At 34.0% G+C, this 15887-nt stretch overlaps 1 protein-coding gene across 2 annotated transcripts; it reads left to right on the plus strand.

Annotated features, from left to right (window-relative positions):
* Positions 1-1204: 1204 nt before the first annotated feature.
* Positions 1205-14706, plus strand: KU70 (ATP-dependent DNA helicase 2 subunit Ku70-like protein). Of its 2 annotated transcripts, XM_022282221.2 has the most exons (19): positions 1206-1645; positions 1752-1829; positions 2519-2635; positions 3727-3841; positions 5404-5509; positions 5670-5787; positions 5873-5956; positions 6047-6105; positions 8142-8275; positions 8375-8418; positions 8700-8776; positions 9482-9629; positions 10007-10068; positions 11920-11980; positions 12584-12676; positions 12751-12868; positions 13762-13864; positions 13985-14165; positions 14375-14706. In XM_022282221.2, the coding sequence occupies exons 1-19, from the start codon at positions 1580-1582 to the stop codon at positions 14486-14488; spliced, it is 1878 nt and encodes a 625-aa protein (XP_022137913.1). In that variant the 5' UTR covers positions 1206-1579; the 3' UTR covers positions 14489-14706. The 2 variants fall into 2 exon arrangements, with proteins under 2 accessions (XP_087980148.1, XP_022137913.1); XM_088124022.1 differs by lacking the exon at positions 2519-2635 and having other exon boundaries at positions 1205-1645.
* The last annotated feature ends 1181 nt before the right edge of the window (positions 14707-15887 follow it).

Here is a 15887-nt window from a genome sequence, read left to right on the forward strand (position 1 = left end):
ATCGTCTCTATTAATATGAGCCCTTTGAATATAACCTTAAAGCATAACTATGTCATGTGAGCCCCATATTTAATAATATTGCCTTAGATTTTTGTTTGACAAGAGTATTGTTAAGGGTATGTGACACAAAGAGCGTCGGCGTAAATCATCTTGTAAATTGCTTCTATAAGCCATGTGATGATCTTCGAAAAAGAATAGTCAACTTGGATAAGAGTAAGTCTTTGATGTGTCCTCTGAACTGGTGGATAAATATTTGAGTAGAGTCTCGTTAGTCCTTTATTTGAAGGAAAGATATTGATTACACAAGTAAGGACGACATGTCTATTGGTACAAAGTCTTTTAAGTAAAACAAAAAAGAAAATCCATGTGAGCTTAAACCCAAATTGGAAATTATAAAATACGTGTCTTTTATATCCATTGTAATTCTAGTCGACTTGCTTCTACTTTAAGTTTAAGTCGAGCTATAAGTTAAACCTTGCTTTAATATTAGACTAAAAGTCATTTGAGTGCTTCACAAACGCTTTCTAAGGTCTCCCCATCGGGAAAGTGACATATTGCTTTGCTGCATGCTAAGGCATTTATCGCACAAACATTTGACTTTTCTTTTTGTCAAAGAGTCGTCCCAAACATCCGTCCACTAGGATTAAGGTAAATCGATATTTTCATAATATTACAAAAAGAAAAAAGAAAAATATAAAAAAAAATCAACAAAATATGTAGAAATAATTGTGGTGAAATGCTTATTTGTTAATTTGAATACTCTCATGACTTTTTCATAAATAACTGTTAGTTTCTTTGGTAAACAAATATAGTAGAGTCAGATAATTATCTTGATATAAGTACTAAAAAATACTTACAATATAAAAAAAAAGTCTATAAAATTGAGACCTCTGCGTTTCCATTTCCATAACATCGAGTTCTCAGATCTGGGTTAAAACATAAAATTATGCCAAAAAACCAAATTGATGACAAAAGCATTGCCCAAAAAACCAGTCAAAATGTCGTTTGACTCCATTCACAAATTTCGATCAAAACTCAAAAGTCTGTCTTGATTATTTTCCTCCCCTCACCCGAACAAGAAATCATGGCCAAAATTTGTGGAAGAAAAAAAGTCGGGATCGTTTTCATTTACGGTTTGTCTGTAAATCGATTCATAATTTTTCTTTTTCCTTCTAAGTTTGTCGATTGATTAGTATGCAAATAGATTTTAAGAAAGAATTGAATGAAAAGAGGGTGCAAAGTTTTTGTTCTATACCAATGTGAAAATAAATGGATAAAAAGATAATTTTAAATATACTTTTCGTCTCATACAAATCTAAAAATTCAAAATGGCTCAAAAATCCAATCCAAAAACCTTTCGGAGTAAAAAATGGCAACTTTCCATTCTCCAAAATTTATGGATTTGAAAAACTCTGTTTTCAAATTTTTGTCAGTTTTGTAAACCCAAGGAGTCAGTTTGGTCAATTTCGTCTCTAAGAAGTCTCACGAAACTTGCAAGAGACGCAGTAAGCTGTTCAGAAAGAGAGGAAAAAAACTCTTCAGCACTTGTTTTCTCAGTCGCAGTTCCCCCAAAATCGGCATGGATTTGGACCCAGATGAGGTTTTCAGAGACGACGATGACGATCCTGACAATCCACTCTTTCAGGTTCATGCCCACAAAAGATCATGCATGCGTTCTCTGTTTGTACATCTCCTCCTTAATCCGTTTCGTTTGTTTTGTTCGTTTTTTCTGCACTTAATTTGGAGAACAGGAAAGGGAGTCGACCAAGGAACTCGCGGTTTACTTGGTGGATGCTTCCCCTAAAATGTTCAGCACCACTTGCCCCTCGGTGAGTTTTTACACTCTTTGCTTCTCCTCATACTTTACTTTTACTTTGTTTCAATTCTTGAGCTGATTGTGGTTCTGTAAATGCTGGCTGACATGCTTCACCAATTTATCAGTGCACAAGCTCTTCGAATTTTATTTCGAACGTTATATGTTTTTCTTTTTTAAAATGAAAAACCTTTGAAGTGAACGTTATATGGTACTATGTTACTGTATTAGGGGAAAAAAGACTGATATCTTGAAATATGGTACTGCTGGATTAAACCTCGTCCATAGTCCTTCTCGCCAAACCAACTGATTTTTCCACGATCTGGACCTCCCCAGGGAATGATCTGGAAGATAGTGGGGGCTGACGTTTGGAAAAGAGAAAAATTAGGAATTTTATTGCACGATGGGGGAGAAAATTTCTCATTACTTTAGTGTATGCTTAGTAGTGTTGTCTTCCATGGCGCATATGAAAAACTTCTTAATATTCTTCTTTTTAATCTTGATAATTGTTTCTACTTTGTTACTTGGTGTGAAGTTTTCAGTTTATCATGTTCCTTTAAGTGATTATTCCAAGTAATTTTTGTTTTTATGCTTTAATGGATATATTGGGTCCTTGCTCCAGGCTTGAGAGTGCTTCATGCTTTCTGTTCTATTTGTTTATTTTTATATCCAGAATGTGATGAATAAAACAATTTTGGCTTCCAGGAAGATCAAAAGCAGGAAACTCATTTCCAAGTTGCTTTGAGCTGCATCTCGCAATCATTGAAGGCGCAAATCATTAACAGAAGTTATGATGAAGTTGCTATATGCTTTTTTAACACAGTATGTTGTTAACTTGGTAAAACATGATTTAACTTTACTTAGGTTTCCTGTATGAATTCGAGAGTACTTGACCTGTTGGACCTCTACCTTTGTTTTTTATTTATTTCAGTATGAAGAGATATGTTCAGATTATTTTGATATGAAATCAGTAGTTTCATAGGTAGTGTGAAATTACACAAAAGGAGAGGAGAGCCAAACCCCGAACCAAGAAAGATTACAAAAATTTCTTTCAATTGGAATACAATTGTATAAGTTTTAACGGTTGAAGTAGGGATATAATTTACACCATGATAAGGCAGCCAAAAACACTGTCAAGGAAGATATCTATGGTTTTTTCTTTATCATTGAAGAGCTTATTATGTCTTTCCGACCATTCCAAAATTTATATCCAATTAATGGTAGTCAGAGAGTCTTCTATTCCTTTTTGAAAGGGTGATCGAGCAAGTAAGACTCCAGAGAACCTTTGACACATTGGCAAAGCCACTTACCAATTGGAAGTTGAGAGGAGGGTCTCACAGAACCTAATTTCAATAGGGCACCTAAGCAAAACATGGCCAATATCTTAGGACTCTCTTTGCGAATAACACGACGGGAAGGGGAAAGGACTATGGACGAGGTGATCATAATAATAAACTCCAGAGTTTATTATTAGAACAGGACAAAACGACTTCATTGATAAGAAAAATTTTGCACAAAAGGCAAAGCCCATATAGAGGCAAGGGGTTACAAAAAGACATCTTGCCAAGAGGCTTTATTCACTTTTTAAAACCTACCTCATTGTAGAGTTCTTTTAATCTCCAAATTTCTCTTAAAGTAGGGGCAGGCATGTTGTCACCCTCGTTTTGTAATTATGCTCTAAAAGGGAATTGAATAGAATAGGAATGTGGGATTAAATTTATGACATGCAGTTCCCTTACTTTATATTCCAATTTGTGGTGTCCAGGTTCCTTCTTTTTGTAATTGAAGAAAATATGCCCAGCATCATAGTTTCTTGAATGTAATCCTGCTTAAGTGTTCCGATATTATTATCTATCCATACATATCATGTCGGAAGTTGAGGCCTAAATTTTTTTAATTTGAATTATTTTCAGAGGGAAAAGAAGAATTTGCAGGATCTAAATGGTGTCTTTGTGTTTAATGTCTCTGAACGAGAAGATCTTGATCGACCTACGGCAAGGCTTCTGAAAACCATTGACAGCATAGAGGGTAGCTACATAACTTACTTGTGTGGTTGGGTTGTGGGGACGGCTAGTTGTTGGATTAGTTCTTTTTTTAGTCTGTTTTGTGACTTTGTTAGTTACTTAGTTTGTTGATATCATGTATAATTAGAGGCATAAGCTCTTGTATTTGCGAATTTTTGATATTGAATATACGGCAAGGCTTCTGAAAACCATTGACTGTATAGAGGGTAGCTACATAACTGGGTTGCAGGGATGACTAGTTGTTGGATTAGTTATTTTTTTAGTCTGTTTTGTGACTTTTTTAGTTACTTGGTTTGTTGATATCATCTATAATTAGAGGCATAAGGTCTTGTAATTGCGAATTTTTGATATTGAATAAAAAATTTCTTTGAGTAGTTTTAGAAAATTAATTCTTTAGATGTTTGGCCACATTTTCATGTATCCATAGGTTCGACATCAATATGAGAGGTTAATCAATATTTCCATAGTATTACCAAAAAATCGACAAAATATGAAAAATATTAATAAAATATCACTAATATAGATATAATATTAATGTTAACCATTTTAAACTTATTTAGAAAGGGTGAAATGCTTATTTGTTAATTTTAATATTTTATATGAATTTTTTATTTTTATAAACTTTTTAGAAATAACCATCGACATCGACATTTTATCGATATTTTCCTCGACATTTCCATAAAATTGAGACATCGATATTTCCATCGACATCGACATTTAAAACTTTGGTTGCAACACTTCAATTTTGCATTATATATATTTTTCTAGTGATATATTGTAATTGAGACAAGATGTTAAAAAAAAAGAAAAGAAAAGATGTGAATGTTGTTTGGATGGATTTTTTTTATTTTTTTTTATTTTTAAAATTTTGAATTGCTGATGTTGGATGTCTAGAATGGGATGTAGATGATATGGTGGCAGCTTGTCTTGATAGCTTACTCTTACTGACAGAAGCGCGAAGTGTACTCATCTTCCTCATCTTAGTTTCTTTCCACAGATTTGTTTTTGCAATGTTTCATTGTAATGCCTCCAGCGATTTTGCCATTAACTCCTTCATGGATTAGCGGCGATTCGCATCTGATTGATTGAGAGGCAAAGATTTGTTGCAGGAATGTTGAATTGCTTTGCCTTTGATCTACTTGCCCGGCGCAGCGAATTAAAGCCTGCTAAATCCACAAAAAAAAAAAAAAGGAAAATAATCATGCTGTGCCAATCATTTAACGTAATAGTTATTTAGAGTAGCAGAAAATTTGTACTTACATTGCCTGGGCTCTTTTTTGGAGATATTTTCTGTAGTTTTGATATTTTTTGTCAGCTCCATTGCTTTGGGCTTGTTTTTGGTGGCCCCTTATTTGTTTTTCATATAACTTTATCTTGTTCTTTAGAAGAAAACAGTGTTCATGGAATGACGTGTTTTTTTGAAATTTGTGATTGATCCACTCTATTAGATATATGTTGTAGCTTGTAATTGTCTGAATTATTACAGGAGATTGTTGTTTTATATGGTCGATGATTTGTAATTGAGGTATATCTGATTCTTTATTGCAATTACTAATCTTTTTGCAGAAGTGTTTATGAAAGAGATTGGAAGTCAGTACGGCATTGTCTCAGGTTCTCGTGAGAATTCTCTTTACAATGCTCTATGGGTAGCGCAAGCACTGCTGCGGAAAGGGTAATGATCATTGCTATACAAGACGATTCAATGGATTCCTTTACCAATATAGAAAGTATATTTGGTGGAATGTGAAACCCCCTCCCCACCCACCCTTCACAGGCACACACAAAAGAGAAATGCTATCTTGATTAGTGTTTTCACAAACAATTTGTTTCAGATCTGCAAGGACAGTTGATAAGCGGATCCTTTTGTTTACAAATGAAGATGACCCTTTTGGAAATATCAAAGGTGCTACAAAGTTTGATTTGATAAGAACTACATTACAGAGAGCTAAGGTAGGTGCATTTGTTTTTAAATGCTTGATATTTTGTTTGTTTGTGGAAGTAGGTGTGCTGAGAGTTATCTGTTCCTCTTTTCCAGGATGCTCAAGATCTCGGGATTTCAATTGAACTTTTCCCCCTGAGTTGCCCTAATGAGCAGTTTAATATCTCCCTCTTTTATGGTGTATGTGTATCTTTGGAGTTGATGTTATCAGTCTGTAAACGATTGTAATGTTCATCATTTTACAAACTGGTTCAATATTTTGGACTTTAGGATTTGATTGGATTAGAAGAGGGTGATCTTGCTCAATATATACCTTCAGCAGGAGATAGGTACGTTTTCTGCCTACTTGTACTTCATGGTATTGATGTTATGTTGTGGTGTGTTTAGTGTTAACATCATGGGAAATGAAAATGTTATTTATTTTTAAAATATACTGCAAATGAAAATGGGAGAGTATCTTGTTTGCATTAATGCTAGTATGTAATACTATCATTTCCTTCTATCTTCTTGTTTTACAAAATTGGCAACTGTGACGATTACAATTTCAAAAGGGCTTGAAGTTTTTAGATTTGTTGCCTTTGGTTCTTTGGTTTGCTGATTTTTTTTTTTTTGGATAGGAATAATTTTGAGTTTGGTTTGGTTGTGGTTTTTTGGGAGGAGTTCCCACTGCAATGGGGGCTTCAAAATATACCTCCCAGCCCTTCATCCCTAGACCAGTTTTTTCTGGTTAGTTCATGGGCGTTCTTTGGTTTGCTTCTCGTTTCTTTATTTTTTGGAGGCTGCTGTTTTAGCCCAGTTTATTCGGTTGGTTATTGGTTTTTTCTTTTCTCCTTTTAGGAGGTTATTTTCATCAATCAATGAAAGTCGCTTCTTGTTAAAAAAAAAATAATGAATAAACAAGTTAAAATAATTTAGTATAAGTATTCATGTTTCAATAATTATAATTAGTTATTCTCTTTTTCTCTTTTGAAAGAAGCTAAATTTTTCATTGATGAGTGAAAGTTACCATTTATAATCAATCAATTTATATTAATGACTTGGAATTATTTTGATCAGTTCATTTTATGTATCATAAGCATATAAGATTTCAAGGATTAATCCTATAAAACAGATACAAACCTCATTTGTTACCACGAAAATTTAATAACATTCCCATGCTAAATATCTTATTCCCAGGCATTTAAAATTAATGGCCCCTAAGTTTCTATGGTTAAATATTATAAGAACTTTTCTTTGGATATTTTTGGAATAAGAGGAACAATAGAATTTTCTCGGATTAGGAAAAATCCCTTCTTTAAGTCTTACCTATGGGAGAAGATTATTTGTTGCTGCCACTTGGTGCAAGTTGAAAATTTCTTTCTATTATAGTTTAATTACTTTTTGTCGTAATTGGAATTTATTATTGTTTTTTTTTTAATGAGAAACCATTATTTCATTGAGAGAAATAAAAAATATACAAAGACATAAAAATAACAGCCCAACCAAAGGCTACCTCTAGAGAATGGGGCTCCAAGCCAAAAGAATCTAGCTTAATTGATAATTATAACAGAATTTAGAGACCGAACCCCACACTAATAAGCTCCCAAATAATCTCACTAGATCTCTCCATCTCCCTAAATACTATTATTTCTCTCAAGCCAAATTCCCCACAAGATAGCAAAAGAAACAGGCTTGCCACAAAAATCTTCCCCTATTGTTGGTTGGAGTTTTATTATTGTAATGTTTGTTGGCTGGACTTTTTTCACCCCCCTGCCTTGTAATTGTATCTATTCAATCAGATTGTTTCTTATAAAAATTACAAAAGAAAACACCATCCCAGCCCCTAGTCATGAAACAATATGGTTTTTTTTTAAGCCCAACAAGCACACCAACATGCTGAAAATGTTTGATTTGTTAATAATAAAAATAGCAAAACACATTTATTTTGTTATATTCAATACAGTAAAAAAAAAAAAAAAATTGTTGGTCCAATTTTGTGAAAAATCATCCACATAATATTTGATTCAGTCATGTGTTGTGTAAATATTCCAGAAATGATGGTCTATATTATGTGCAACTCACAAGTTTATTTATTAGTGTAATAAAGATATAGGGGAAATATGCACAATCTACCTTTGTAATATGCTTGTTCTGCTATTTGGTCCCTACATGATTTATTTTTTTTCTGAATTTTCCATTCCTCTGACTATTGGTTGTATTTACTTTCTGGTGCATGGTGCAAATTGTGACTGGTATTCTATATGCAGTGAGAATAATATGAGTGCCTCACATGATATAGTTGCTCTCGTGTTTTGTAGTTTACTCCCATCCTTTAATTCTTTCACTCGTCTCTCCCACATATTTTCTTGTCAACCATAAATTTCAGATTAGAAGATATGAAGGATCAACTGAAGAAACGAATGTTCAAGAAGCGTATAGTCAGAAGGCTCAAATTCTCTATCACCAATAGATTGTCAATTGATGTTAATAGTTATGCATTGATTCGTCCCACCCTTCCTGGTAACAATATTCCGATATACTTAAGTTGGAAGCATTTGCTTTTACATGTTACTTTGTGGCTTTGGTAATTGAGATTACTTTCCTTGTCTTGATTTATAGGAGCAATTACTTGGCTTGATTCCATCACAAATCGTCCATTAAAGGTGATAGTATCCTGCTTAAGTTTCATTGTTCTGGTTGTAGATGCACAAATTGATTATATTAAGTTGTATTTATCATGTGATCCAATGACCCTTAAATGATCCTCAATGGCTATTGATAAGGAATCAAATCAAACAGTCATTCTAAATATTGACTTGCTCAATAATTTTAAAGTATGTGCTTTTTGCACTCTATTACGTTTTATCTTAGGTTTTTCTTTTCATGTTTCAGCATGGAGGACTTGTATAATGAGTCAAAAGTTGTTTTTATTGGAATTATGCAGACAGAGAGGTCACTCATTTGTGCGGATACAGGTGCATTATTTCTGGAACCTTCAAAGCGATTTCAGCTTTATAAAAAGTAAGTCTTATAGACTTTAGCCTTTCTTAATATAAAATGTAAAACTTCTGTAAATTAATTTTTTCTTTGCCAAATAATTTTTTCCTTGGATAATAAGAAAGAAAAATGGAGATAATGTAGAGCAAAAGAATGGCATTGTTCCAATAAATTAGTGCAAATATATCTGTATGTTTTTCTCTATTCTAAAAACTACAAGTAGTGGAAAGAGACAAAAGTAAGGAAATTATAACCAAGCCAAACGGTTTCAATTAATGTAAGCCGATGCCAAAATGTAACCATGTTAACAGAAAGATCTAAGAAGTGTAAGCATCCAAGATTAAATACTTATAGGATAATTCATTAGAGGACTCCCTGTTTATGTCCTAACATATTGTTTATCCTACATCTTTGCCAATCTTTTTGGTCATGAAAATATTGACTTCGTGTAGTTAATGTTTTGGTATTGTGGCTAGAATTTTCTTGCATGCAACAAAAACCTAGAATTATTTATGAGCAACAGAAACAAAACCGCTAGAGAAGCTTTCGTAGAAACTGCTAATTATTGGCAAATTATCATCTATATTACTCTGTTGGAATTGGAACTAGGCAAATTATTTGAAGCAACAACACATATAGAAACTGCTAATTATTTATGCTTTGTTGCATGACTAATATATTGTATATTACTTGGTGAATTTCAGTGAAATCTTTTTGTTTAATATCTAGTCAGGTAATTAAATTCTCTGGGGAGGAATTATCTGAGATCAAGAGAGTCTCTGTTGGGCATCTTCGGCTTCTAGGTTTCAAGCCACTGAGTTGCTTAAAAGATTATCACAATTTACGGCCATCAACATTTTTATATCCTAGTGATGAGGTTACATTGTATCTTTTTTTCTCTTCCCTTTACATCTCCATTTGGTGCTTATGTTTATATTCTCAGGAGATTAGACTTTGTTGGAAGCTTGTCATTTTTCTAAATTGTGTATAATTAGGTGCTGCCTCCTGAACATTCTTTCACCTTTTAGGTTTTTTGATGCTTTTCATGTCTTTCTTTCTCTCTATGAATGCTGGTGGCCACTTCTTTCTTTCTGACAACCACTCGCATAAAGAATGCAACATATATTTTCTAATGTCGGGAAATACATGTGACTGTCTTTCATGATCCTCAATATTTTGTCATTACTGATTGGAAGGAAGTTTGTGCAAATGTGCCATATGATTGTTGGCTTTGACGGTTCTTCTTTATCATAGGAAATGGGTGGTAGCACTTGCATCTTCATTGCCCTCCACAGATCCATGTTGAAGCTTGATCGGTTTGTACATATAACCCCATCCTTATCTTATCTATTTAATCACATTGTTTTTCTCCATTGGCCCAAAAATCTTTATGTTTGTCATGCATATTTTATAGTAGCAGAGTTTTTCCCCCTTCCTTTTACGGTGATTAGAGCTGTATATTTGTCAGCATACCTTTATTTTTTGATGTTTGAGGCACACTAAAGTACAATAGTCTGTGGTTAAGTGCGAAGCTCAAAGAAAAGTGAAGTCTTTTTTAGGCGCACATTTGGAAAATGTGAATAATTTTTTTATACGTGAAAGAGTATAGTATTGTGAATAATAAGATAATAAAAAGTTTAGAAGTTAGAGCTTTGTGTAAAGAGAATTGTAGAGAGAAATGCATATTATTAAGGAGTATTTCATAGTTTTTAATAAAAGATTTAAAACTTCTATTGAGGCACATGTTATGAAGGCACCTTGCTTCTTGACGTTGCTTTTGGAACACTTAGGCATGCTTTTCAAAACTCTGCAACATGCAGGTGGTAAGGTTGCTTTGGTGTTAAATGGGATAGAACGGTAAGTGTGCTTAGGCTTGGTTATGTCCTTTATTGGGTAAGTCTTTGATTTGGTTATGGAGGGAGATTGTCCATCTGGTATGAATTTCAGCAAATGTCGTAAGAATCAAGCTACAAAACTAGGAAATGTACACTATTATTTGAGAGCTCCTGCCTTCTCCCAAGAGTCAGCAATTATTACAAGTATCCTTTAATGATATGTTCAGAAGGGCTCCTACAGTGGCGAGGCAAGTTAGGTAAGGTTCCTACTAATATCAATCAGAATTACGTAGGAAATCATGAGGGAAGGCTAGTAGCTAGAGAAGATTAATCGAGAAAGTAGTAGCTGCAAGGGCTCAGGTTTAAGAGATTCAGAGTACTCATTTTTAGTGGTAGGGGGAAAATGTGGTTTGAGCATGAGACGGTTTACTCCTTTATGGGGATGATAGTGAAGGGATTTCCTATATTATTATTTCTATTATTTTTCTATAAAGATGGTTGCTGCAATTGTATTTCTTTCCTGCAAACAAAGACTGCTTTCAGTTCTACATTTCTATCTTGGAGCTATGTATTGGTTTTGTTCTTTGGCCCAAACTCAAGAATCCCTTAGTATACAAAATGGATCTTGTTTTTTGAACAACTTAAAGGGAAAGAAAAAGATGTAAATGAGCTGTTACACTACAATTCACAGAAATCTGATAAAATTGAATCCTCTAAGAACTGTACGGGCAAGGATACAACTTCCACTTGGGATAGGGTACTAGGAAGGGAATTGATTATAGATTATCAAACTTCCACTTGGGATAGGGTACTAGGAAAGGAATTGATTATAGATTATCAAAAAGCTCGGAAGGTATATTATCACTAACTTTTCATATCATTGAAAAGTCTTCTTCCCTTGTCAAAAAAGAAATAAAGAACTTGGGATTTATTCTTCCTGGTTGATGTCCGAGCGGTTAATGGGAAGAAATCATTTAAAAAAATTGATTCAAGCTGTTGGAAGTATGTAGTCAGATGCAGCTTATTGGCATTTTTTAATCTCTTGTTTTAACTATATCCTTTGGGAATAAATTTTAAGTTTGAAATTCCTTGTAAATGTTTCATACCTAGAATTCTCTGCAAAAATTAGGAGAGATTTGATTATATATTCATTTGTTGTAATTTGTAGTTCGCACAGTCTCTACCTGGAGTTGTATATTATCGCCGAGTGTTGACTTATGTCACTGAAATTATTATATAATCCCCTTTATCATTGGTAAATGGTAGATTTTGTTTTTCAATTTTGTAATTGATGTGATTCTATGCAATAATCATTCGCTATTTATTACCCAGTTTTGCAGTTGCTTTTTTCGGCAGTCCATCACACCCCCAACTAGTTGCTCTTGTGGCCCAAGTAAGACGAAACTGTTCCTACCTTATTCTTAAGTTTTTACAATCAGGAATGCTTCATATAGAGTGTTGGGTCTTTATTATTATTTTCTATATAAAAAAATTCATTAATAAGAACATGGGATTACGGGAAATAATGGTTGTAATATGTACGATTCACCTTGTGATGTTGATCACAAAATGACTAGCACTATCTTTTTAAATAAACTCACTGTACAAATTGTTGTGGGAGTGTTGTGCATTCTGAGTTCATGATATTTCGGACTTCCTGTACAACATTGTAACAGCTTAAATATTAGATTCTGTAGTAGCACTGTCTGTTAAGTATCTTGAGAAATCTAATGCACATATCTTTCCTTTAATGTTATACTTACAATTTTTGATGCTTGGTCATCTCTGTTTCCAATTTGCACCTGTGATATTGATTTAATGGAGATCAATCAGATCACTGAATTTCGAGAAGTTGTTTTGAAACTTCGGAATGAAATTTGTTATTGTTGCATTTAGAACTTTCAGTTTTCATTCTATTGCAGTAAGTTTTTGGTACAATCAATTGTCTCTTGTTCTAACTTCATAGTTTTGCACTTGTCCTCTTGTAACTTCACAGGATGAGATCGTTACTGCTGGGGGGCAGGTTGAACCACCAGGAATGAACATGTTATATTTGCCTTATGCTGATGATATCCGACATGTTGAGGAGGCAAGACAAATGCTTTAGTTGGTTAGAGTAGTTTTCTCAAGGTAGCTGCTAATTAGTACTATAATGTGATGCAGCTTCATCCGGATCCTGATGTTGCATCTAAAGCAACTGATGACCAAATAAAAAAGGCTGCTGCTTTAATTAAACGCATCGACTTGAAAGACTTTTCAGTTTGCCAGTTTGCCAATCCTGGTATGTTCCCGAATTCATGTATGGTAATTTGATAGGAACCAGAATTTGAAATGGAAATTCACAGAAAATAGTAAGATAATTACAACTTTCTCAAGCACGAAGCAAATAGCTAAATACTAAATTGTGTAAGTTATTCATTTTATTATTATTATTATTATTTTTAATTGAGAGCTTTGCTTCTCTATACCTTGAGGTACCCGCGCCCTAAATAGTGTAAGTTAATATAATCATATTCCCATTTTCTTATAAAAAAGAGATCACATTCCTGAAATTCTTAGACATTTTCTCTTGGATGAAAAAGTATTCTAATTCTCTATGGATAGGCGACAAATTATTCGATTTTATGTTCGAATAATAAACGGTATTTTGACTCATATTTCATCTGCAAATGGTGTGGAGTGGATGCTAGCAGTTCCTTTAAAATAAAGAAGTGGTTGTTTTATGTTGGTAAAGTGGAGAGCATCGGTTCTGGCTTAAGTGTGGTTCCAAAGTGAGCTACATTATGATAAGTCTGCAATACAGGATAATAAACCAAGTGTACAACTAAACACCTTTCGAACGGGTGGAAAATAGGTTCAATCTCATTTATCAGATCGCAAACCATAGAGTATTACTTAAAAAAGATTGATGATTATGGTGCCGTGTTAATTGAGAAATAGACGCCAGTCCAAAAATATACTTTGGTGAAGTTTGAACTTCAATGTTGTAATACTACAGTAAGGAACCCTTTTTTTCTTTCTTCCCAAATGACTGTCATTCTTTTCCCTTATTTCGAACGTTGTGGCTTGAAGGCATCACACTTTCCTAGTGAAGTTGGTTTCAACGTTAGCTTTTTCGCTTTTATGTTGAGAGACTCCTTTGGTTTGATGTATAATGAAGGACGCAACTTTCAGCCTTGCAGAGACATTATGCAGTACTGCAGGCTTTAGCCCTGGGAGAAGATGACATGCCAGAGGTTAAAGACGAAACAGTCCCTGATGAAGAAGGAATGGCCAGGTATGATTATGTAGCTCTCTCTCTCTCTCGGAGTCTTAATCACTATGGAATTGTAAAGCCTATTGTTTTTGCTCATTTTATCTGCTTACAAGATGTTTTTCCGTGCATCTTTTGACATAGACCTGGAGTCGTGAAGACTTTAGAAGAATTCAAGCTATCGGTATATGGGGAAAATTACGAAGAAGAGGAAGCTGGAAAAGGAAAAGTGAGTGAAGCTGCACAAAAGAGAAAAGCCATATCGGAGAGTGCTGCTCAAAAGTGTAAGGAATACGACTGGGCTGACCTTGCAGACAATGGAAAGGTGAAAACTTCTTCTTCCCCCTCTTGGTTCGTTTTGATTAAAATTTTCTCCCTTATTAACCCCAAGTTAGATGGTAAAAGTTTGCCTCCCCCAATGAAAATTTCTGACTCCACCACTTAATATACTTCTGAGGGTCTCTAATTTGGAAATGTACTTTAGAATCTCAAATGTTATGAAAAAAAATGTGTTGTCTTCTTAATGTTTTGCAGTTGAAAGAATTGTCAGTAGTGGAGTTGAAGTATTATTTGACAGCACATGATCTTCCTGTGTCTGGAAAGAAAGAAGCCTTGATAAGCAGGATACTATCACACATGGGAAAGTAGAAGAATCCTTCACAGGTTATTCTTCTAAGGATGACAGAACACATGAGATTACCAACTGTAAGATTTGTATTCCTTTTCTTTTAGACTCTTCTTTAGTTAAACAGAGAGGGTCTCGGCTTGTTTTTGAGCTATTTTTGTTCTTTGTTCTTGGATTCAAAGATCTACATGAGTAACTCATTTTGGGATCCCAATTTAAAAATGTCAAAAAATTACAAATATTTTCATTTTCGTCTAGAGTTAGGCTCATTTAGGAGGAAGCCCAAATGGAAATTACTAAATTTTGGGCGCCATTTCATTTGATTTTCCCCCATTCCAAAGTTCCAGAGAATTTGTTTCTCTCAAAACTTTGTCCCTGCCATGTATGATTTCCTTGCAGTCCTAATTTCCCCATTCCATTCTTGTTTTGCACTGGCGAAAAGGAACCTTGGATTTCAGTTTTTCACCGGGGGCATTTGATTGTAACCGAAAATCGAGTCCATTGCCATTCGATTTTCACTGGCAACACACCATTGGTTTATGATTTTCAGTTGTATGGCTTCGATTTTCGGTCGTTTGGGTTCTATTTTAACCGGTGAGTCGGTGACAGTCCAACGACATTGAGGAGTATTCGATTTTCATTATCAGTCCAACGACATTGGCAACAGGAGAGTTTGATTTGTAGTAAGCTTCTCTTTATAAAGAGAGGTAAGATTCTTACATTCCATCCATATACCATCAAATCTGCTTGCGAAATTTTAGGATTAGAATGTAGTTCTAGACGATGACTTTCGAAGGAGAAGGCAAGAGTATGAGTATACACTTAACATATATTGATTTTTACATTCGGTTCATCGACCCTCGAATGCTACTTGATGTTTTTTATAAGATATGAATGATATGAGGTATTGCATATTGTACCATTATATTCAGGCGTTTGAGATCATGATTTGCTGTTCTTATAATATAACTTTTTGAGTCTCGAAGATGTAATTGTGTTAAATTATAGGAAGTATCATAAACATGAATATATGTTGTGACTTATGCGATGATCTACTCGTAATATGACCATATTCATAATTTAATGTACTAAACGACCATGTGAGAAATGCTACATATGAAGCAACTCTCACTCTAAACAATGACTAGCTAACAAGGCATGAAATCATATTCGATCTCGACATAAACATTATTCTACGAAAAATGGGCTATACACTAGTTATTCAACATAACCTAAAATAACCTTATGTTTTACGATCATACGCTAACACATATATTGATTATGATGATACCAAGCTTGTAATTTGTTCATATTTCTAGTTCTTTGAACATATCATCTGTTTTATTGGCTAAGTGTAATGATTGTTTTTATATCTTTTGAGATAATTGTTTTCCTTTATGACTCCTATTTGTGGTGCACTGT

Source organism: Momordica charantia (genome assembly GCF_013281855.1).
Source record: "Momordica charantia cultivar OHB3-1 chromosome 5 unlocalized genomic scaffold, Mcharantia_2.0 BLBB01000005.1, whole genome shotgun sequence".
Taxonomy (NCBI): Eukaryota; Viridiplantae; Streptophyta; class Magnoliopsida; order Cucurbitales; family Cucurbitaceae; genus Momordica; species Momordica charantia.